This window comes from Caretta caretta, chromosome 20, assembly GCF_965140235.1.
Source record: "Caretta caretta isolate rCarCar2 chromosome 20, rCarCar1.hap1, whole genome shotgun sequence".
Lineage (NCBI taxonomy): Eukaryota > Metazoa > Chordata > Testudines > Cheloniidae > Caretta > Caretta caretta.
This window is the reverse complement of record NC_134225.1, coordinates 21,308,373-21,331,931: the sequence shown is the minus strand read 5'-3', so window position 1 is coordinate 21,331,931 and position 23,559 is coordinate 21,308,373. Positions and strand designations below refer to the sequence as shown.

Here is a 23,559-nt window from a genome sequence, read left to right as displayed (position 1 = left end):
GGCACGCGCTCCGGGGGAATGGCGGGCACCACGGCCAATGATCGGCCAGATCGTGACCCTCGACTCCAATCAGGAGCCCTTTGGGTGGAAGTGAGGCTGTCGGCGCCCTATAATCCAACGAACCAATCAACGCCCCTCTCTTTAGCCCAATCACGTAAGGCAGATGTCGTAGGGACCAATCAGATGAGGCAAAGGGGCGGAACTTTTCCGGGCAAAATCAGGGTGGGCGGGCTTGTTGCGTGACCCAGTCAGATGATGAGGGGGCGTGGTCGGACTGTACCATTGCTGTAGACTGCGGGGGATAGTACGGCGAGCGTGACGGGGTAGGGCGGCCCAGCTCCGTCTTCTGTCGCTGCGTGTTCACTCGGTGCTTCCTCCTCCGCGAATGGTCTGGCGCAGCACCGAGTCACGTGAGCCGGTTCCAAGATGGCGGCGGCGGGGTCCGGCTGGGGGCTGGAGGCGGACGAGTTCGAGGACGCCCCCGATGTGGAACCGCTGGAGCCGACGCTGAGCAACATCATCGAGCAGCGGAGCCTCAAGTGGATCTTCGTGGGGGGGAAGGGAGGAGTGGGCAAAACCACCTGCAGGTGAGGGGGGTGGGTTAGACTGTTACAGCGGGCGGAGGGCCTGAGAGCGTGCGTGGCTGTACCACTATGGGGGAAGAAGGGGTGGCAAGGCCACCTGTGGGGTTGGGATGTACCATTATGGGGGGGGGGGGAAGAGGAGCGGTTGGGGCTTGGGAAGGCCACCTGAAGGGGTTGGGATGTACCATTATGTAGAGAGAAGGGGGAGTGGTTGGGATGTACCATTACTTTGGAGAGGGAGGGATGACGGTTGGGAGTGTCGAGGCCCCTAGGAAGGGTTGGATGTACCATCACGGGGGCAGTTTGCGGCTGCCTGTAGATGAGGGCCCAATAGAATGGACCATGGCAGTATACAGGGAGAATGACACCACCTGTAGGCTAGAAGGGTTGGGATGTACCATTGTGTAGGGGAGAGGTGTGGGAAGATCGTTTAGAGGGGTTGGGATGTACCATGATAGCGAGGTTGGGCATGTTATTACTATGGGGGTGGCGAGGGGGATAACTTGTGAGGAGTGCTTGGGATATACCATTGCACCAAGGAACAAGACTCTTCTACTGGTGTACTTGGTATGTACCAGTATGCTGGGGGGGGGGGGGGGGAATAGGAGAACAGACTACTTGCAGGGGAGCCGGAATCTACCATTGCAGCTGGGCAGGGGGAGTGAGATGCTTCCTGCAGGGGAGAGTTGAAAGTGCCCCCTGCCCCCCTATCCCACGCCTCACCCCTCCTGCTATTCCCAACCCCTTGGATTTCCCAGAGCTATTCTCTTTCTCATGCCCACTGACTTGTCCCCCGCAACAGCTGTAGCCTGGCCGTGCAGCTGTCAAAGGTGCGCGAGAGCGTCCTCATCATCTCCACCGACCCAGCCCACAACATCTCTGATGCCTTCGACCAGAAATTCTCCAAGGTCCCCACGAAAGTCAAGGGCTATGACAACCTGTTTGCAATGGTGAGTTAGGGCTGGTGGGCGGGGAGGGGGCAGGAGAGGAAGGGGGAAGAGGATGGGTTTCCAATGGCTCATTTTGCCACATGCAGGGCTGGAGCGGAGTCCCCCAGTGCTTGCAGTGACAGACCCAGGAGTCCTGCTTCCAAGTTGCCTGTTTTAACCACGCGATCAAGCTTCTTAGAACTGGGAAGAGAGGGGGGAAGAATCCTGACTCAGTTTCCCTTTGTCCAGCCTTTAGCCCCCACTTCCCTTTCAGAGGCAAGAGTTAGAGCCTTGGAGTCCTGACTCCTAGTCCGTCCGTCCCGTTCCCCCCACACCACCACCACTCGAAACACTAGACCACACTCCCAAAGCAGGGAATAAAACCCAGGAGTCCTGGCTCCCAGTTCTCACTGCTCTAACCACTAGACCCCACTCCCCTTCCAGAGCAGAGAATAGAATCCAGCAGCTCTGGTTCCTAGCCCCTGTTCTAACCCATCAGGCATTCTGAAATGTGTTCATCTCCCCTCTGTCATGCTCTCATGTGGAAGGCAAGAGCTGGTGCTGAGCCAACAAGTCTCCCGTCATTTGGACAGCGAAGGCCACTCTTCGCTAAATGCTTGCCCCCTTCTCCTCCCTTTCCCCAGGAGATCGACCCCAGCCTGGGGGTGGCTGAGCTCCCGGATGAGTTCTTTGAGGAGGACAACATGCTGAGCATGGGCAAGAAAATGATGCAGGAGGCCATGAGCGCCTTCCCCGGCATCGATGAGGCCATGAGCTATGCGGAGGTGATGAGGTGAGCTCGGCAGCCTGGCACTGGCCCATGATACTTGCCTGAAGAGATTGGGAAGCTTAGTTGATGTTGATGTTGGAATAGATCTGACAAAAGGGTGACAAGGGCAGGCCGCCTATCACAGAGGAGGAGAGGTTGGGGACAGACTACCTGTGGTAGGGGAGGAGGGGTTGGGATGTACCATTATGCGGGGAAAGGAGAAGGGGTTGGATGTGCTGTCAAGGCAGGGGATGAGACCACCTATAGATGAGGGTCACTAGAATGTACGATTACAGCACTGTGGGTGGGAATGAGACCATCTGTCAGTGAAAGAGGACTGCCTTCTATATAGGTTCTCATACTGCACTTGTCACTGGTCTGAGCACCTTCCTGTAGTGTGTTAAGCAATGTGGCTGCACATCTGTCACATGGGGATGGGACGGGGGTAAGAGACCATCAGCAAGGGGGTGGGGTGTACCATTATAGTCAGAAGACGGCTATAGGTCTTCAGGGTGGATACGTTTTCACCCCCACACATCCACATGGCATCGTGTTTGGGCCTGTGAGATCTGGGTTCACCTGCTGACTCTGCGTGCGTAGCTGTTGGCAGGGTCAGAGGGATGACCTAATGGACAGGGCATAAACTCAAGACCTCTATTTGCCCGAGGTGTCTGCTGTGACTACGGGCTAGTGGCTGTGGCTGTTAGGGCCTCGGTTCCCCAGCTGTAAAGCGGAACTAAGAGCATTTCCCTTGTCCAGCTCTTCTGTTTGCCCTGCGAGCTCTTTGGGGCAGGGCTTCTCACACTGTGCAGCACCTGACACAGTGGGACCCTGATCTCTGCTCGGGCCTCTAGGCTCGATCATAATATTACAGTTATTGAGAACAATCACAAAGGCTTCTCAAAAAAAGAAAAGGAGGACTTGTGGCACCTTAGAGACTAACCAATTTATTTGAGCATAAGCTTTTGTGAGCTACAGCTCACTTCATTGGATGCATACTGTGGAAACTGCAGAAGACATTATATACACAGAGACCATGAAACAATACCTCCTCCCACCCCACTCTCCTGCTGGTAATAGCTTATCTAAAGTGATCACTCTCCCTACAATGTGCATGATAATCAAGGTGGGCCATTTCCAGCACAAATCCAGGTTATCATACACATTGTAAAGAGAGTGGTCACTTTGGATGGGCTATTACCAGCAGGAGAGTGAGAACCTGGATTTGTGCTGGAAATGGCCCAACTTGATTATCATACACATTGTAAGGAGAGTGATCACTTTAGATAAGCTATTACTAGCGGGAGAGTGGGGTGGGAGGAGGTATTGTTTCATGGTCTCTGTGTATATAATGACAGGTTTCAGAGTAACAGCCGTGTTAGTCTGTATTCGCAAAAAGAAAAGGAGTACTTGTGGCACCTTAGAGACTAACCAATTTATCTGAGCATGAGCTTTCGTGAGCTACAGCTCACTTCATCGGATGCATACCGTGGAAACTGCAGAAGACATTATATACACACAGAGACCATGAAACAATAACTCCTCCCACCCCACTGTCCTGCTGGTAATAGCTTATCTAAAGTGATCATCAAGTTGGGCCATTTCCAGCACAAATCCAGGTTTTCTCACCCTCCGCCCCCCCCCCCCCCCCCCCCCCCACACACACACACACAAACTCACTCTCTGAGGGAGTGAGAGAACCTGGATTTGTGCAGGAAATGGCCAACCTTGATTATCATACACATTGTGAAGAGAGTTGTCACTTTGGATGGGCTATTACCAGCAGGAGAGTGAGTTTGTGGGGGGGGGCGGAGGGTGAGAAAACCTGGATTTGTGCTGGAAATGGCCCAACTTGATGATCACTTTAGATAAGCTATTACCAGCAGGACAGTGGGGTGGGAGGAGGTATTGTTTCATGGTCTCTGTGTGTATATAATGTCTTCTGCAGTTTCCACGGTATGCATCCGATGAAGTGAGCTGTAGCTCACGAAAGCTCATGCTCAGATAAATTGGTTAGTCTCTAAGGTGCCACAAGTACTCCTTTTCTTTTTGCGAATACAGACTAACACGGCTGTTACTCTGAAAGGCTTCTCAGCGAAGCATTTGGAAATGTAAACCGAGCAGAAGCAAAACCCGTTCCCTCCACAGCGTGTAGTTCACCTGGGACTCTTGACTATGGGAATGAAATTCTAGGTAGCCAATCCCAGTCCAGATCCACCCCCATCTGACAGCTGATTGAGCCATCCAGCTCCTGTCTAACGTGGCCAGAGTTCTGGGAACAGGTATCACAAAATCCACCCACTGCGCCAATTTGTGCCAAGCATGGAAAGGACCACAGAGGGTGAACTCCCCGCTAGGTGCCACTGCTCAGCCTGTGTGGGGGCCTATCTAGGGGACTTAGTTACCCAAGTGTGAGTTTATTACAGTGGGGAGGGGAGATATGGAGAACAAGCCCCTCCCCTGCACGTGGAAGGGCACTCTAGGCCAGTGGTTCTCAAAGCCGGTCTGCCGCTTGTTCAGGGAAAACCCATGGCACGCCAGACCAGTTTGTCTACCTGCTGCGTCCGCAGGTTCAGCCGATCGCGGCTCCCACTGGCCACGGTTCGCCGCTCCAGGCCAATGGGGGATGCGGGAAGGGCGACCAGCATGTCCCTTGGCCCGCGCCACTTCCCGCAGGCATCCGATGAAGTGAGCTGTAGCTCATGAAAGCTTATGCTCTAATAAATTTGTTAGTCTCTAACGTGCCACAAGTCCTCCTTTCCATTACAGAGAGGTGCTCTGGGATGTACCATTATGCAGGACAAGATCACCTCCAAAGGTGAGGGAGGGAGGAGAGAGCCCTCTGTTATATACTACAGCCAGGGAGGCGGGAGACTGGTTTGCATAGTCTGACACCTTTTACCAGCCCTAGGGAGAAGGGAAGGGGGGTTCCCCAGAGTCTTGTGGGAATGAGCTGAGGGAGGTTTTGCTCCCGACCCTGGTGCTAATGTCTGTCTGGCACATACAGGCTGGTGAAGGGGATGAATTTCTCCGTGGTGGTGTTCGACACAGCCCCTACTGGGCACACACTGCGACTGCTCAACTTCCCCACTATCGTGGAGCGGGGCCTGGGACGCCTGATGCAGATAAAGAACCAGATCAGCCCCTTCATATCTCAGGTAAGTGGGGAAGGGAGCTGGGGAGCCATTGCATGGTTCTTCTCGGCAAGTAGCTTTCTTTCTAGATCTGGGTGGGGTTGAGCTAGACCGTGGGCTGGGCCCTGGTGTGCAGCGTTCGATTGCTCTGGCGTGGGTCATGGTGTGTCGCACTCAACGGCTCTGATCTGGCGTGGGCCCTCGTGGGTATGGCTCTGTATTCCTCTGGCGTAAGTCAGGTTGGGTTTGGCTGGGGCTATGGGACACCCCGTCCTGGGGTCCAGCTGGCTGAGCCTGCTGTGGGACTGCATCCAGCTCATGGCCCTGTTGGGCTCGGAGCGCTAGCTACTGGCCGGTTCTCTGAGCTGAGCTGTGGCATTGAATCACTATTAACCCTGCCTCCCTCCCTGTCTCTCTCCAGATGTGTAACATGCTTGGCCTGGGGGACATGAATGCCGACCAGCTGGCCTCCAAGCTGGAGGAGACGCTCCCCGTCATCCGGTCAGTGAGCGAGCAATTCAAAGACCCGGTAAGAACTCAACAAGGGGGAAGTGGTGGGTCCATCGTTGCCTTTTTTGTCTGAGCCCAGCACCCGCACAGAACGCAGTGAAGACTCAAGGCACGTAGTGCTTAGACACTGTCACAATTAATATCTGTCTGTATTCCAGTAGCACCCAGAGGCCCCGACCTGGCCCCATTGTGCTGGGTGCTGGGACCTACACGTATAGATCCTAAGGCTAGAAGGGAGCAGTGTGATCATCTAGTCTAGGGGTTCTCAAACTTCATTGCTCCACGACCCCCTTCTGACAACAAAAATTACGACAGGACTCCAGGAAAGGGGACCAAAGCCTGAGCCCACCCAAGCCCCGCCACCATGGGGGGAAAGGGGGCCAAAGCCACACTGCCCCAGGCAGGGGGCCTGTAACCTTAGTCCCTCTGTCCAGGGCTTGGGCTTTGACCCTGGGCCCCAGCAAATCTAAGCCAGCCCTGGCAACTCCATTAACACGGTTTGAGAACCGCTGGTTAGTCTGACTTGTAGGGCACCGGCCTGAATTCATTCCTGTCTGAACTAGAGCAGAAAAACAGCCAGTCAGGAGTTAAAAATTGCCAGTGATGGAGGATGCACCAGAGCCCTTAAGTTCTTCCAGTGATAAATTACCCTCCATGCCCCCACCTTTCCATCTGAATTGTTCCAGCTTCCGCATCCAGCTGTTGGAGTTTGTTGGGCAGTTCAGTCTAGCAGACAAAGCTCTATGATCTGGTCCCCAGGGAGGTACTTACAGACTGTGATCAGGTCAGCCCTTAGCCTTCTCCTTAATCTAAATAGACTCACTCCTTGAGGCCAGCACTGTAAGGCATGTTTTCCACCCCTTTCCTCTCATGGCCGTTCTCTGAACGGTATCGAAGAGCTTACAGTTAAGGCCTCTGTCTACGTTCTTACCTGGCTCTTGTGGCCTGAGCTTGTCTACACTTGCGAGTTAACGTGGATTAACATACGATGTGAATTTAAAGCACACTAGCTGTTCCTGATGAACTCTGTGTTCCTTGTTCCTGTTTAGCTGAACCTATTTTGAAATCTGTTCTGATGGGCTCAGATCCAATCTTTGCAGCATCCCTGCGAGGAAGGGGGGAAGCTCCCGCCCCATTTTCACATGAGGCACAAAGAGGGTTAAATGATTTGCCCGGGGCTCTGTTGCAGAGCCTGGGGGAGAGCCTAGTTTCTTGAGTCCCAGGCCAGTCTACACCCAAAAGTTAGACCTAACTGTGTCATACAGGGCTATGAAAATGTGACGCCCTGAGTACTGGAGTGAGATCAACATGGGTAGTCCAAGGGAAGGATTCTTTCATTGACCTAGCTACTGCCTCCCGGAGAGGTGGATTCCCTACATCAAGGGGGAAAAACTCCTTCAAGTGTTAGTAGCCAGGGTTGGGTAGGAAGGGGAGGGATCTTTTCGGTTGGGATGGCAACATCCCTGCAGCACCTGCCATCCAGACATCTCAGCAGTCCATTGGCGCTCTTGACATTTGTTTGTCCCTCCCTTTGGGACAGTGAAACTGGACCGGTCAGTTTGACCCCCTTGGTTGGTCAATTTCCAGTTCTCTGGCACTAGCCCAAGGCTAGTTGCAAACAGGTTTCGGAGAAAGGTGCTCTGTCTGGTATTTGATACAAACTGGAGTCTGACAGAGTTGGGCTGATTCCTGGTCCCTTTGTTCTTGCACATGGGGCAGGGATGAAGGACACTGCTTCCGGTCACTTTTGTGCTCCCTGCGTTTTTGGGGGCCCTGCTGGTGCAAGTTAGAGCAGCCTTGAGCTGTGATTCCTATGAGCTCCGGGAAGCAGAGAATAGCTATAGGGCATAGGGTTGCCAGTTTTGGTTGGATGTATTCCTGGAGATTTCTTCACGTGACATAATCTTTAATTAAGGACTAATATTAATTCTTGGGGACTCCAGGCCAATGCTGGAGGGTTGGCAACCCTAATAAGGCAGCATACTCCAGCGACCCCACACAGAGGTGTGCATGGGCAGGGAGGAGGAGTTTCTACCTTTTTAAGGCCCCCTTTGGGCTGCTCCAGCAGCCCAATGCAACTGAGCATCAGACCTGGTATTGCCAACGCCCCTCGGGGCGACAGTGAACCCAGCCCCACCAGTCCCTTTGCATTCCTGCGAGGCTGCTGTGGAATTCGCTGCCGCAGGGGGAACCCTCCTGTCTGCCACCATCTGTCTGCCCTGAAAAGCAAAGGGCCGGGCGGGGGCCGTGTCACTTCTCACCCATTATCTGCTGCTCCCAGCTCTGGATGCTGCAGGGCAGACGCTGATTGCCTGGTGGGGTCAGGCAGGAATCCCTTCTCTTCCCACCCCACCCCCACGGGTGCAGTCTTCTCTGATTTAACCTCTTCCCTCCCCTGCCACTGAGCAATGTGGGCTGGGTGGTTAGGACCCACACACACACAGGTGAGGATCCGGTGAACCATTGGTGGGATCTAGTGTGGCAGCAGTGACCCTGGGCAAGAGGACACGGTGGATCCCATCCTGGGAGCGGGGATGGGACAGGGCCCTGGGTGGGCCCGTTGATCTAATCCTGCCTGGGAAAGCTCTTTTCTTTTAAAAGCGACTGCGCGTATTTATTTAGTGTTTTGCAGTAGCACCCCCAGCGCTGGCTGCTGGACAGACACAGGACAGACGGATAGCCCCTGCCCCAGAGAACTTCCCAACTAAGCATAAGAAAAGATCATTTTAAATCTGCTCTTAAGCTATGCTGTCCTTGGTTTGGGAGCCTGCCTGGCTTTTAAGTTCCCTTAACAAACTCTTCTTCCTGTGCATGTTTCCTGCACAGGTCTCAATCAGTGACATGGGTTTTGGGAGAAGGTTGCATACAGGTCAGTGGGGTGAGATTCTCATTAGCTTTGTATTTTGTTTGCCTTGGGAAGGGAGCATGGTCTAGTGGGAAGAGCAGTGGGGACTTCTGGGTTCTGTTCCCAGCTCTGGGAGGTGAGTAGGGCCAGCAGGTTAGAGTAGGAGAGCTGGGAGCCAGAACTCCTGGATTCTATCCCCAGCTCTGCCATTGATGTGTTGTGTGATCCTAGGCAGATCTCTTCGATTCTTGGTTTCTCATTTTCCCCCTCTGTCAAATGGGGGCTAACAGTGCTCCCCCAACACCACCACCCCCCCTCCCCGCTGGGGGTCCTGGAAGGGCCCTGAGAGCAGAGTAACGGTGTCATCCCCCACCCGGCAGGAGCAGACCACCTTCATCTGCGTCTGCATTGCTGAGTTCCTGTCGCTCTACGAGACCGAGCGCCTCATCCAGGAGCTGGCCAAGTGCAAGATCGACACCCACAACATCATCGTCAACCAGCTGGTATTCCCGGACCCAGAGAAGCCCTGCAAGATGTGCGAGGCCCGGCACAAGATCCAGTCCAAATATCTCGACCAGGTAGGGAGGGGGCTGGGCAGCTTCCCCCTGGACCCATACCTCTGGGTTCCCTCTAGCAGACTCCCTGCCCCTGGACTGGGCTCCTCGTGGCCTTCTCTACCTTCCCTTCCCGCCTTCCCCACTGGGCAGCTTCCAGCCTTCTCAAACTCCACCCCCCCAGGGGCTGGAGTAGGCTCCTCTGGCACGGGAGGCTGAGATCAGTGGGTACAGAGGTGTCCCAGCAGCCAGAACCCCTTTGTTATGGATTCCAGTGGCTCCAGGCATCTGCCAGCCCAGCCCTGGGGGCCTTAACCCTCCCTGCTGCTACATGAGACCCAGCACTGGCGTAGCAGCTCGGTGCTGCCCCCCCCCCGCCCGATCCGGCCTCCAGCTCTGCTGCCCAGTGCCAGCGTGTGACACAGCTTGTCAGGCCTCAGCTCGTGGCGGGGCCACGGCTCCGTGCCACGGCACCAAGCAGCGAAGCCCCTTGAGCAGAGAGACCAACGGCCGAATGGGACCACAGAGCCTGTGCCCCCTCTGGGGTGGGGGTGGGGGTGGGGGGAGGCTGGTTCTCTCTCACCTCTCCCCACCCCCTGCAGATGGAAGACCTGTACGAAGACTTCCACATCGTCAAGCTGCCGCTGCTGCCCCACGAGGTGCGAGGAGCCGACAAAGTCAACACCTTCTCCAGCCTCCTCCTGGAGCCCTACAAGCCGCCCAGCACCAACTAGGGACATGCGGTCGCTGCTCCGGTCTGGATCATTCCACTTTGTCAGTTACACACCAGGACCCCGCCCCCCCCCCCCCCCCCCGCAGAGCACAATCCTTCCTGCCCTGTCTGTCACATGATAGGGAGGCTTGCAGTCAGCAGGGGTGGGGGGGGGGGCGTATTTATTTCCCCTTCCAAGGAGGGGCAGGATCTCTCTGCCACAGGGAGAATACTGGATTCCCTCCCTCCCCTTAACACAGCCCCCCCCCCCCCCCCCCGTAGTCTCAAGGCTGCATTAAAAACCAGCAATCCACGTCCTTCTCCCCCTTCCCTTCCGTAGGGGGCTACACCACTACAGGTCACTAGATGGGTCCCTTGTCTTTCCCCTCCCCTCTTTCTCCCAGCATGCTCTGCTGCTCCCCCCCTCGGTGGAGGGGGTTCTCCGGGCGCTGGGAGTCAGAGGGGGCTCTGCCAGGTGTTGTACAAAGCCGAGGCCCCGAAGCTTAAGGAAAAACATGTAAATAATAATAATAATAAAAAAATCTGAGGAAAGTATAGCTGTGGGGTGTTCTTGCGGGGAGGGGCTGGGACTTTCTTTGCGTGGGGGAGGGGCTGCACATGGGAGTGGGGTGCCCCTTGGCCCAGCAGAGGTGGGTGTCAGCAGGGAGCCTCTACATGGCACAGCCTACATGGCTTCCTGCAGGGTGGTCACTGTCCTGTGTGGGGACTCAAGCCTTGATTTGGAGGCAGTACCGTGGGGGGGGGTGGCGAGGGCTCCCTGGTTCTGGTTCCCAGCTTGGAAAGGCGTGGGGTCTAGCGAGTGGTTAGAGCAGGGACACGGGGCGTCAGGACGCCTGGGTTCTGTCGCCCCCCTCTCTGCACCAGCCGACGCAGTGCAGAGGGGCTGGGGAAGGACAGTCATCCCTCTGTGGGTGCGATTGATCTATTGACAAGGGGGCTGGTGGGGATGGAGCCTAGTGACTGTTCTCCCACAGAAGGGAGAAAAGCAACTCCTGACACTGGTGGGGGAGAACTTCTCAGTCACTCCATCCTTGCATGTGGGCTGAGGGGGTGGGGCTTCAAGTCCCCTTGGCGTTCCCTGTATTCTGGGCCCCAGCATCAGTTAGAGCAGCCTCAGGCTGCTCTATCTCTCGCTCGGCTCCCCTTGCCTCCTGTGGGCAGCTTCCTCCAGCGTGGAGGGGGATGCAGCTTCCTGTTCAAGTCCGCATCTCCTGGCAAGGCAGGTTGGCGGCTGAGGCCCTCAAACTCGTGACCCCCAAGCTCTCTGTATGATGAGAGCCCCAGTCCTCCGTGGGGGAACCTCTCGACCCCCTAGAGAGCTGTAAGGTTGCTCATCCAGGGAGGGCACCCGGTGGATAATGATTTCAAGTGCCAGCCAGGAGGCCAGGCCCTCCGACAGGATCCCCCTGCAATGGCTGGGAACAGGGAGCAAGCCAAGGTGCCATTGTTCCCTTCCCCCCCCCTGGCACTGGAGACCCCAGATCTCAAGTGGGGGCTGCCCCCAGAAACCCCCCTTCCCCCCATGGGTTTGGTGACCTGGTTCCTTCCCTGACCGCAAATGGAGCAAACTGGGGTGACCCCGGTTTGAATCCAGCCCCCTGTCAATTGCCTCTGCTTGGTGGAATTGGGCCCGGAGGCTGTTATTAAATTGGGCTTGGCAGGGTGCTGGGGGCCTACCCCATGGCCCATCTCTGCTGCCCTGCTCTGCCTGGGCACTGGGGGAAGGGGACCAAGCGCCTGCCTTGTTTGTCTGGCTCCTTCCCAGCCGCTTGAGGCTCTGCCGGGAAGCTGGAGGGGGGATTGCACCAGCCTTATCTCAAGGGGCTTCAAATGATGGTCATGAACGAGGAGGGTGGGTCTTGTGCAGGGGTTCTCAAACTGGGGGTTGGGGTCATGAGCTTATGACATGGGGGAGTCACAAGCTGTTGACGTCCACTCCAAACCCTGCTTTGCCTCCAACATTTATAATGGTGTTAAATATGTAAAAACATGTTTTTAATTCATAATGAGGGGTTGACCCCCTTTCACATGGGAAGCCTCTGAGTGCACCAGGACAACAGATTGAGAACCCCTGGTCTTGTGGATCAAAGCCAACAGTAGGAGGCAGGACTCCAGGGTTTTCTCACTAGCTGAGGGGGGAGTGGTGTCTAGGGGTTAGAGCAGGGGGGCTGGGAACCAGGACTCCTGGGTTCTCTCACTAGCTGAGGGGGGAGTGGTGTCTAGGGGTTAGAGCAGGGGGGCTGGGAGCCAGGACTCCTGGGATCTAGCACTGGGGGGTGGGGGGGAGCAGGGCCTAGTAGTCAGAACAGCACAGTGGGAGCCAGGACTCCTCGGTTCCCTTCTTAGGTGGGGCCGTGACTGGGCCTCCCAGACTCTGGCTTTGCCTGGGCCGGAAGGGCAGGCTACAGCTTCTCCCGCTGCCGACTCTGCCCACGCTCGCCCGCAGCAGGGCTGTGAGGCGTCAGCGATGGGGTTGTGAAACACGTGGGGCCCCGTGTGCGTCCAGGAGGGGGTTATGTAAGTCTCTCCGCGTCCGTGTCTGGAACTTGTGTCTGCCCCAGCAAGGGGCTGGGGGGGCTCATTAGTGCCGACCTGCTCAGCCGTGTGTCTCCAAGCTGCCCAGCAAGGCGGTGGGCACCAGTGCTGATCTTAAAGGGCAAGTGCCCTGCTCATGGCTATTTCCTGTTAGTGCATGAGGGGGTGGGTTTCAGAGCTGGGGTGTTGACTCTGCCCAGTAGGGCCTGCTCTGGGAGGGGAGTGGGGTCGAGGGGTTAGGGCAGGGAGTCAGGACTCCTGGGTTCTACAGCCATCATTTTCAGGGGTGCCGGGCTGCCAGAACAGTATCAGCCCCACTCCCTTGTGCTGGGAGTGATGCCTCCCTTCCCCTCCACGCTACCCACCCCACTGCCTAACCCGGCACAAGCTGCCCCCTCCTCGCTTGCCAGCCCTGGCTTTGCAGACAAACAGGAAGGGGGGTGGGGGGGACTGCAGGTAGGTCCATGTGCCAGGGAGGAGCTGGGAGAGGAGATGATGGGGGAAGGGGGGGTTCAGGCCTGGTATTGAGGAGGGGCTTGCATCAACCTCTGGCTAGGTGCTGCCCCAGTGACCCCTGCCAGCCCATGTGTGGGGAGGGGTTGATGTGTGTTGCTCTGGGGCAGGGCTGAGCTCACCCTGCCCTAGGCCACCAGCAGGGAGCCCCCAGCCTGCATTGTTTCCAGAGGGCAGGGCAGGGCAGGGCAGGGCTGATGGGGGGGGGGGGGACAGCTGGGTGCTCAGCCAGATATGTGCTGGGTTTGCACCAGCCCCTGCCCACAGGCACAGCAGCTGCCTTGCTCATTATGGTCGGGATCATCACCCCACTTAGCAGTGCCCCAGGGCCCTGCTCGCTTGGGTCACACCTGGCCAGGGGCTGAGGGCAGGACCCAGCACCCCCCTCCCAGGAGTCCTGGCTACCAGTCCACCCTTGCTCCAGCCACTAGACTCCATTCCCGCCCCCTGGCCAGGGAGAGAACCCAGGAGTCCTGGCTCACAACCCCCCTGCTCCAACCACCAGACCCCACTCCCCTCCCAGAGCCAGGTATAGAACCCAGGAGTCCTGGCTCCCAGTTCCCCCCTTACTCCAACCACTAGACTCTCTTCCCTGCCCCCACCCCAGCCAGGTATACAACCCAGGAGCCCTGGCTCAAAACCCCCCCATTCTACCCACCAGACCCCACTCCTCCCCCTCCCCCCCAGAGCTGGGGAGAGAACCCAGGAGTCCTGGCTGCCCTGCATTTCTGGAAAGGGGGGTTGCAAAACTCTGGAGAATGTGCTGGGTGCTTTGGAGACTCCCGGCTGGAGAAAGTCCATTGTCTGGGCTGTTTGCCTACTGAGGAATCAAGCCTTGGAGGTGTTGACTTGTCAAACAGAGCTAGGGAAGAAGCCAATACAGGAGGGAGGGAGCCGGTTGCCTCGGGCCCCATGCGTAGGGGGGGCTCTGAGAGGACAAAGGTCAGAGGGGTGGGCACTGAGGTATTTAAACAGCAGCCCAGGGGAGTGGGGTCTCTTTAAGCAGCTGCAATAGCTCCTTGGTGTCCTGCTGCCAGCTCCTGGACGTCCCTGGGTGTCTTCACCTGCTTAGCAGCCAGCTCCTCCCCAGGCCCTGTCTCCTTTTGCCCCGCCCCAGGAGAAGAGTGGGGATAGATTTGCTGCCTTCAGTTTAATTTCTCTTCCACCAGCGTCTGATTGCAAAGAGACCCGGAAGATCCAGACAAGGTCAGTGCAAAGCTCCCCCAAATCCGAGGCCCCTGCCGTGGTGGGAATGGCGGGTGGGAGTGTGCGGTGTGGAGCAGACAGTGGGGACTTTGGGGTGGGGGGAGTGAGCCTGTATTGGGATCTCCACAGACACCCCCTCTTTCCCCAGGGGGAGCTCCGCAGACCTGGCCCTGGGCTGAGCTCCTTTCCAGACTGGAGCCTTGAGCCCTGCCTGTCAAGTCCCAATCCTGCACAGGATTAGGTGTCATTATGGTAGCGCCCAGGATCAGAACCCCATTGTGCTGGGGGCTGAACAGTATTAGGTGTATTACGGTAGCACCTCAGAGCCCCAGTCATGCTGTACAAGCCCGGGGGTGTGTGTAACTGATGTCAGTAAGTGCCCCCCACCCCACGCCACCAGTCACAAAATCTCCAGACAGGCGCTGACAAACCTGGTCACCTGAGGGCTGTTTTTATTGGCCCTCTGCTGTCGCAGCTGCTGGAGCCGGACACTTTCAAGCCTTTTTCTGTAGCTAGCAAGGCGAGAAACTCCGGGGAGCGTCTGCTCATCACATGACTCCGGGAGCTGAAGCTTGAAGGACAAAAAGACCTGAGATCAGAAGAATTGTGGTTAAAACAAGGAGTCTCGGAGCAGTTGGGCTGGTTTGAAAGGGGCTGCAATAAAATCCCAATAACGAGTATGAAAATCATTTGGGGGCTCAGAGAGATGACAGGCCTGGCAAGACAGTGAGATCATGAATCTGACCCCTGTCACCCACAGATAGACCCCTGCTAGGTGTTAGAATACTTTGGGAATATTTTTCATAATTGCTCTTTAACTATTGAAATGTGCTCGTTTCTTGTGGTTATCAGACTGGCTGAGCTGGGAATATGATGATAACGGACGGGTTTAGTGGTGGCTGTTGGCGAGCTTGGGAATATGCTGTTAATAGTGACGATCGAATTATTCTTGGAAAGTTTAGTTAGTTGAAGCTTTAAAAATTTACCACTTTAAACTCCCTCCCCCACCTGGATACATTTTGTAATGTCCCTTTGTGGAAAATGGTTTAAACTGGGAGCCAGGACTCCTGGGTTCTATCCCAGCTCTGGGAGGGAATGGGGTCTAGTGGTTAGGGGCTGGGAGGAATGGGAGTCGGGATTCCTGGATTCTGTTCCCAGCTCTGGGAGGGTGAGTGGGGTCTAGTGGTTAGGGCTGGAGGGAATGGGAGTCGGGATTCCTAGATTCTGTTCCCAGCAATGGGAGGGTGAGTGGGGTCACCTGGTGGTTAGAGTAGGTGGCTGGGAGCTGTGAACAGAACCCAGGAGTGCTGGCTCCCAGCTGCCATGTGTCCCCCTCCTACTCTAAGGGCTAGACCTCCCTGCCCAGCTCTGGGAGTCTGATCTAGAGCTCAGAGGGGGGGGGGGGGGCTGGAGGGTGGGTTCCCTGCTGTATGCAGACCCCGGGGTCGCTTAGCTCTGCTAGGAAAGAAGGAATGCTTTTACAAAAGGCCCCTTTCCCCTAAGGCAATAATTGTAGGTGCCTTTTAAGAGCCGGGCAGGTGCGGCTGTGACGACATGGGGGACAGAAGCACAGACTTGCTGCCTCACTTGTATTTTCCCCAGCCTCTTTTCATGCCACTTGCCGGCCACGTTTGCTCTCTGCCAGCTATTTCAGCCACTTCCTCGATTTCCATTGGGGTCCCGATCTTAGAGGTGGCTGGAGTCTCCCAGCCTAGGGAAATGACCCGCCCCGATGGGCTTACACCCCATTTTGACAGAGGGGTGTTAAGAAGGCAAAAGTTGCTGATCGCCCGTCAAATTCCCTTGGCTCGATCTTGCCTCTGTGTTTCCCTGCGTGTAACTCTCTGGCTCGGGAACACGCCGGCCGCCCTTGGCCCTGTCTTAACCCAAACCCTCCGATAACATTGGCCTTTTCATGGCCACCTGGGCTAAACATAGGGCCTGGCCTTAAAATCTCCATCCCCGGTGCAAAGGAAGGTTCTGGGCTCCTTGCGAAAGGCAAGACAAAGAGGAGGAGCGGGGTGGCGTCTTGTGAGTGGAATTTCTTTCTGCAAAGGGCTTTCAAACCTTGCTGGGGGGGGTGGGGGGGAAGCAAAGCAGGCTGGGGACATTAATAATGAATTAGCCGATTCCTGAGCAGTCCAGAAAGGGGGCTGGGTCTGAGATCCTGGTGGGAAGGGACAGACTTGCCATGGGCTGAGTTTCTTTTTTTCTTTTCTTTTCTCCCCAATTTCTGGCAAACATCTGGGGGTGAGGGGGAAATTTACAAGGTGGGAATAGTGACTCTGAGTTTACGGACCGGGGGGGTCTCTTTCGCTGAGGACTGGTTAACATACAGTGATTTACTAGTGGGTTACGTGAAGTCCCAGAGACTCCACATCCCCCCATCACCCTGCAAGCTGCCTGGGTAGCGCCCCTCCCATCCCCCTCTGTGTCAGGGACTCCCTGCCCCCCATGCCTGGTGCTCTGTGACCCTTCCCCCAGGCCAAGGGCTGTGTGCTCCTCCATTATCCACTTGCACCCTTACTAGGGTCCACATTCTGCCCCCCCCATGCCAGGGGTTCCCTGGGCTCCCCTGTTCCCTCCTTATTTGGATTACGGGAGCCCCAGTCCCGGCCCAGGACCGCACTGTGCCAGGCGCTGTACAGACCGTGCCAACAGACAGGGTGTGCGGGGGAGGTGACACAACCAAGGCTCTAGCGGGGCCACAGCTGGCGTGCAGGTGGGTGGCACCAGGCTTCCCCTCCCAAAGCGAGGACGAGGGTCGCCCCCAGTCCTGCCCCAGGGCACAGGGCGACCCACCTGCCCTCCTGAAGTCCCTTCCGCCCTTTCCCATCTCTGATTTCTCTGGCCCCGTGGCCATCGCTGTCCATGTGTCTCTGCAGGGCCCGTGTCCCCCTCACCACCCCGCCATGACCGTCACCTACACGGCCCGCGTGGCCAACGCCCGTTTCGGGGGCTTCTACAAACTGCTCCTGCTCTGGCGCGGGAGCATTTACAAGCTGCTGTACAAGGAGTTCCTGGCCTTCTTCGCCACCTACCTGGGGCTCAGCCTGACCTACCGGTGAGGGGGGGCCCTTTGCACGCGCGCGTACCCCTGGGCCTGGGCACAACTGTGGTGGGCGTGCGACTTGCACCCACGCTTGTGGCTCTTTGCACACGTGGGTGGAGAGCAGGCCCCCGGCCCCTCGCACGTTTGTGTGCTTGCACTCTCATGGGGGGGGAGGGGCGGGCATCACTTTGCACGTCTGTGTGGGCGCCCCATCCCCGTGCGCGGTCTGTGTGGAAACCCCACGGGCGAGGGCACCGAGCTTCTTGCATTTCTCTCCCTCCCGCCGCAGCTTTGTCCTGGCCGAGGATCAGAAACGCTACTTTGAGAAACTGGTGATTTACTGCAACAACTACGCCAACCTAATCCCCGTCTCCTTCGTGCTGGGTACGAGCCGGGACCCCCCACATTCCCCGCCCAGCCCCCTGCGTGAGACAGGTGCCCTCCTCCCCCAGGCCCTTTGCCCTCTCCCAGGGCAGGCACTGTAGGGTATATGGGCCCTACTGGATCCCCCCTGTGAAAAAGTGCTGGGGGGGGGCAGAATGCCCCTCTGGGCTGTTTGTAGCACCATGAGGCGGGATGGGGGGGCTTGGGCTGTGGGTGGGGGCTCAGCTCTCCCACCAGGGAGGGACCAGCCGTGGGTTCGAATCCCGCTAGGCCCCTCAAGCCAGGGCTGGGACCCTCCAGTCGAATGGGGATGAGAGTGAGCGACTCCTGCTGGCCAGCTGGGGAAGGGGCATTAACGGAGCCTCTCCCAGCCCCATTGGACCCCGCTGACCTGTCTGGGTTTGGGGCTTGTTTTCTGTCGTCCGTGTCCCCCCCGCAACCCCGGGCAGGGCTGGGGGCCAGGACGCCGGGGTTCTGTGGCCGGCTCGGCCCCTGACTCCAGCGTTTGTCCCTTTGCCTGCAGGCTTCTACGTCACGCTGGTGGTGAACCGGTGGTGGAGTCAGTACACCTGCATGCCCATGCCCGACCGCCTGATGTGCACCATCTCCGGCACCGTGCACGGCGGGGACGAGCGAGGCCGGCTTTACCGCCGCACCCTGATGCGCTACGGCAGCCTCTCGGCCGTGCTCCTTCTGCGCTCCATCAGCACCGCCGTCTTCAAGCGGTTCCCCACCATCGACCACGTGGTGGAGGCAGGTCGGTGCCGGGGGCGGGGGGGAGCTGCAGGGAGCGGGGCGGGGGCTCAGCAGGGGGCGCTCTCCTGTCCCGATCAGCTGGGAGACAAAATCCAGGGCCCCTCGCGGCCAGTAAAACGCCACTTCGCATTTGAGCCGCGGGGGCGCGTTGAACCCCGGCGTCCTGGCCGGCGTCCAGCACCGGGAATTCCTTACTGCCTCCCGAACGCCCTCCCGCTGCTTCAGCCGTGCCCAGGTCTCACGTCGCGGCCTGATCAAAACCTTGGCGCGGCCGTGCAGCTGTGAAGCAGCCTCCGTGCCAAAAGCAGCTGCATCTCGGCGCCGGGCCAGGGGTCCCTGGATAAACAGCCCCTGCTCCACCCCAGAGGAGGCTGCATCTCAGGGCCGGGCCAGGGGTCCCTGGATAAACAGCCCCTGCTCCACCCCAGAGGAGGCTGCATCTCAGGGCCGGGCCAGGGGTCCCTGGATAAACAGCCCCTGCTCCACCCCAGAGGAGGCTGCATCTCAGGGCCGGGCCAGGGGTCCCTGGATAAACAGCCCCTGCTCCACCCCAGAGGAGGCTGCATCTCAGGGCCGGGCCAGGGGTCCCTGGATAAACAGCCCTCCTGCCCCACCCCAGAAGCAGCTGCATCTCAGTGCCAGGTGAGGGGTCCCAGTGTAGCATCTGTTTAGAGGGTGGGGGGACTGTCCAGGGAGGCTGACGAAAGGGGCGTCTAACGGGGGGAGGGGCAGGTGGTAACAATCCTCCCCCGCCCCTGCGCATTGAGGTTGGGGCAGTTTGTGCCCCAGGGGTCCCGGGTGCTCATGCTGGAGGCGAACCCCATGTGCCTCTCCTGCTCCCCCTGGTGGCCAGACCTCGCAGAGACATGTGAGTCCCTGCAGCTGGGGCCGGAGGGGCTGCAGGGCGCAGAGGCCGCAGGTTTGGTCCCCGGCCTGGGTTGTGGGGACGGCTGGGTGACCCCTTCCTCTCGCCCGCAGGCTTCATGACCCGGGAGGAGCGCAAGAAATACGAGAACCTGAGCTCGTCCTACAACAAGTACTGGATCCCCTGTGTCTGGTTCACCAACCTGGTGGCCCAGGCTCGCAAGGAGGGGCGCGTCCGGGACAACTGCGCCCTCAAGATGCTGATGGAGGTGGGTGGAAACGGAGGTGGGGGACTGACTGGGGATGCCTGGGTTCTGTGCCCGGCTCGGGGTGTGGGAGCCCCGGATGCCTGGGTTCTGTGCCCGGCTTGGGGTGTGGGAGCCCCGGATGCCTGGGTTCTGTGCCCGGCTTGGGGTGTGGGAGCCCCGGATGCCTGGGTTCTGTGCCTGGCTCTGGATGGGGTGGGAACCCTGGCACCAGGGGTTCTGTGCCCGGCTGTGGGTGGGGAGGGGGGTGGGTCAGCCCTGGCCACCTGGGTTCTGGGTAGGGGCGTGGGAGGTCCGGATGCCTGGGTTCTACCACTTGTCCTACCTGGTTTGAATCCAGGCCCTGGTGGTGACTGGCAAATCCAGGGCCTCATCTGCCAGGTAATGAGTTTGCTGGGTCTCTGCTCAGCCCCCGGCTGGCTGTGTTCTGTCAGCACTAACTGGGGGCTGATGGGGGAGACTGAGCCCTCCCCAGCTCTAGAGGGGACCCCAGTGTGGGGAGACACCTTAGCAGTGGTGGGGGCTCTGCTGGGCAGGGGGCATTTCGTGGGGATGCCCCAAGTCTGTCCCTGGGGGGCTGTCGAGCTGCCCCCCCAGCAGAGATCTGCTCCCCTTTCCCCCCCACAGGAGCTGAATCACTTCCGTGCAAACTGCAGCATGTTATTCCACTACGACTGGATCAGCGTCCCCCTGGTCTACACACAGGTGAGCTCCGACCCCATGGAGTGGAGGCTGGGGGAGCCCGGACGCCAGGGTTCCGGGCCCAGTGCTGGGATGGGGAGGGGCAGGGCTGGGGAGCCCGGACGCTGGGATGGGGAGGGGAGGTGATGGGGAGGGGAGGGGCAGCCCGGACGCCGGGGTTCCAGGCCCGGCCCTGGGATGGGATGAAGAGCGGAGGGGCAGGGCTGGGGAGCCCGGATGCCGGGGTTCTGGGCCCGGCGCTGCCCTGACTCTCCGCCCCTGCCCCCAGGTGGTGACCATTGCCGTGTACAGCTTCTTCGTGGCCTGTCTGATCGGGCGTCAGTTCCTGGACCCAGCCCAGGGCTATGAGGGCCACGACCTGGACCTGTGTGTGCCGGTCTTCACCCTGCTGCAGTTCTTCTTCTACGTGGGCTGGCTCAAGGTGCGGGGCGGGGGGCTGTTCTCTGGCTCCTGGGGGGCGGGGGCAAGACAGAGGTGCAGGTTTGGGGCTGGCAAAGGGGGTCAGGCAGGGTATGAGGGTGGGAAGACTCCCAGAAGGGGTTGGGGGGGCAGGAAGCTGGGGGGAGGGGCGGGACTGGTAGGGGTGTTGGGGGGGCAGGGGGAGGGGCAGGACTGGCAGGGGTTTTGGGGGGGCAGGGAGCTGGGGGAGGGTCTGCCCCCCCCACTCCAGTTGAGCCCTGCTCCCCCCAGGTGGCTGAGCAGCTGATCAATCCCTTTGGGGAGGACGACGACGACTTCGAAACCAACCTGCTGATCGACCGCAATTTCCAGGTGCTTCCCCCCACCCCGCTGCCAGCCCCATAGACTGTGTGGTCCTGACAGACACCCAGCAGGGACCCTTCCCCCAACTTAGTGTCTGGCTCCAGCTCACCCAGTCAGTCTGGGGCAGAGCCAGGGATAGAACCCAGGAGTCCTGGCTCCCAGCCCTGCCCCCGCTCTAACCACAGGCCCCCACTCCCCTCCCAGAGTGGGGGCTAGAACCCAGGGGTCCTGACCCCTCCCCTGCCCCCCAGGTCTCCATGATGGCGGTGGACGAGATGTACGACGACCTGCCCCTGCTGGAGAAGGACCGTTACTGGGACGCCTCCAACCCCCGCGCCCCGTACACGGCGGCCACCGTCTTCCTGCTGCACCAGCCGTCCTTCCAGGGCTCCACCTTCGACATGACGTAAGCCTGGGGGAGCTCCCTTGGTTGGCCCCTGGACCACCAGGATCCCAGGGGCACTTGGGCGTCTCTGCTGAGGTCTGACTAAGGCGGATAGGATGGTAACGATGCCGCCCCTTCCTGGAACCTGCTTAGTTCGGAGCCTCCCACCCCAGAGGTGGCTGCAGCTCAGTGCCGGGTGAGGGATTCCTGTATAATGAGGGGCCGTGCCCCACCCCAGAGCTGGCTGCAGCTTAGCGCCGGGTGAGGGACCCCTGTATAGTGAGGGACCATGCCCCACCCCAGAGCTGGCTGCAGCTCAGTGCCGGGTGAGGGATTCCTGTATAATGAGGGTCCGTGCCCCACCCCAGAGCTGGCTGCAGCTTGGCGCCGGGTGAGGGACCCCTGTATAGTGAGGGGCCGTGCCCCACCCCAGAGCTGTCTGCAGCTCGGTGCCGGGTGAGGGATCCCTGTATAATGAGGGGCCGTGCCCCACCCCAGAGCTGGCTGCAGCTCAGTGCCGGGTGAGGGATCCCTGTATAATGAGGGGCCGTGCCCCACCCCAGAGCTGGCTGCAGCTCAGCGTATGTAGAATGAGCAGCTTTGCCCCACCCCAGAGGTGGCTGCATTCCAATCCCCGGTCTCTCCGTTGCAGGCTGCCCAAGGAGGACATGCAGTTCCAGCCGCTGGAGGAGATCGAGGAGGGGCTGGAGCCGAGCCGCCACGTCCCCCTGCACCTCCTGAACCGGCTGCTGTCCGCGGGGCCCGCCCCGGGCAGCTTCGGCCGGCGCCTCTCGCTGCTGCGCCGCAAGAACAGCTGCGTCTCGGAGGCCTCCACCTCCTACAGCTGTCTGTGCCAGGACACGCAGAGCACGGACTGCAGCTGTGGGCCCCCCGCCCGCCGCCCGCCCCTCAGCGAGGGGCCCTTCGCCCCAGAGCAGCGGGGCTGGGAGGGGGGCGAGGAAGCCGGGCACTGGGCCACAGGCAGCCACGAGGAGGCCTTGCCCGAGGAGTCGGACCTTGCCCAGCAGTCCCAGGTCTCCTTGCTTCACCCTGACAGCGCCGCCCCTGTGGCCGGCGGCTTCCCTTCGCCGCAGGATACGGGGCCCCTCGTGGACACATCCTTCCTCTTGCAGCCTGGAGCCGCCAAGGAGTCCCCCGCCCGGAGCAGCCCCCCCAGCGCCGGCTACCGCCCCTGGCTGCAGAACCCCATCGAGGAGGAGACCACGGCGTGAGCCGGGACGTGCCGCGCAGAGACGCCCTGTGGCCAGGGGAAGGAGGGGCCAAACCCCAGAGCCGGGTGACCCCCCATAGCCAGGGGGCGCGGCCCCGACACCTAGATGAGATGGCAGAGAGGCCTGGTTCTGGGCCAAAGGTAGCTGAGCCCAGACAGATCTGGTGCTGCCAGATGAACGGTTCAAATGGGGGGGTGCTAATTGGAGGCCCATCAGTGCTCCCCCCCCATCCCCAGCAACCCAGACCCGTCTGCTTCCTGTCTCCCCAGCTACGGGCAGGGCCCTGGTGGTGCAGCACCCCCTGCTGGCTGATCCGTGCTGGACCCAGCTGTGGTCCCCTCAACTCTCATCCCCGAAGAACAGGGGGGGGGCCCTGCTGCAAACTTCAATCTCGGAGGCATCGTTTCATTAGCGCTGGGTTGCCCCGGCCTCTACCCTCACTCGCCAGCCGGGACTGGACATGGGGGGGAGGCGGCTGAGATGCGGGGGGAGCCTCACCCCTCTGTGGCTGGGGGAAATGGCTCAATCCCTTTTCTTTCACAGTCTGGCTCCTGCCTTTTTAAATATAATTTTATTAAGCTGCTCTTCAGTGGGGTCTTGTGCAGGGGAGGGTGGTGGGGGCATTGCTGGGAAGGCTGGCTGCAGTATGGCAGGAGCAGCTGCGTGCCTCAGTTTCCCCCTCTGCCGCAAGGAACTACTATCACTCAGATCTCTTGTGCAGGGCTGATGCGCTCTGCTGGACAGAGGCGATGGGGCCAGTCCCACCTCCAGAAACTTAGCTCATGTTTAAAATAAAGTGGGCTGGTGAAGGGGGCGGGGTAGCGGTGCAGGAAACACAGGCCAG

At 59.2% G+C, this 23,559-nt stretch overlaps 2 protein-coding genes across 2 annotated transcripts; both read left to right on the top strand.

Annotated features, from left to right (window-relative positions):
* The first annotated feature begins 264 nt into the window (after nt 1-264).
* On the top strand, nt 265-10,592 carry GET3 (guided entry of tail-anchored proteins factor 3, ATPase). The gene is made up of 7 exons (XM_048832260.2): nt 265-587; nt 1,387-1,534; nt 2,158-2,306; nt 5,290-5,440; nt 5,838-5,945; nt 9,152-9,349; nt 9,928-10,592. The coding sequence occupies exons 1-7, from the start codon at nt 427-429 to the stop codon at nt 10,057-10,059; spliced, it is 1,047 nt and encodes a 348-aa protein (XP_048688217.2). The 5' UTR covers nt 265-426; the 3' UTR covers nt 10,060-10,592.
* A 3,525-nt stretch (nt 10,593-14,117) lies between these two features.
* BEST2 (bestrophin 2) lies at nt 14,118-23,298 on the top strand. The gene is made up of 10 exons (XM_048831772.2): nt 14,118-14,312; nt 17,198-17,376; nt 17,654-17,748; nt 18,272-18,505; nt 19,483-19,637; nt 20,262-20,339; nt 20,605-20,757; nt 21,027-21,107; nt 21,350-21,504; nt 22,136-23,298. The coding sequence occupies exons 2-10, from the start codon at nt 17,225-17,227 to the stop codon at nt 22,713-22,715; spliced, it is 1,683 nt and encodes a 560-aa protein (XP_048687729.2). The 5' UTR covers nt 14,118-14,312; nt 17,198-17,224; the 3' UTR covers nt 22,716-23,298.
* The last annotated feature ends 261 nt before the right edge of the window (nt 23,299-23,559 follow it).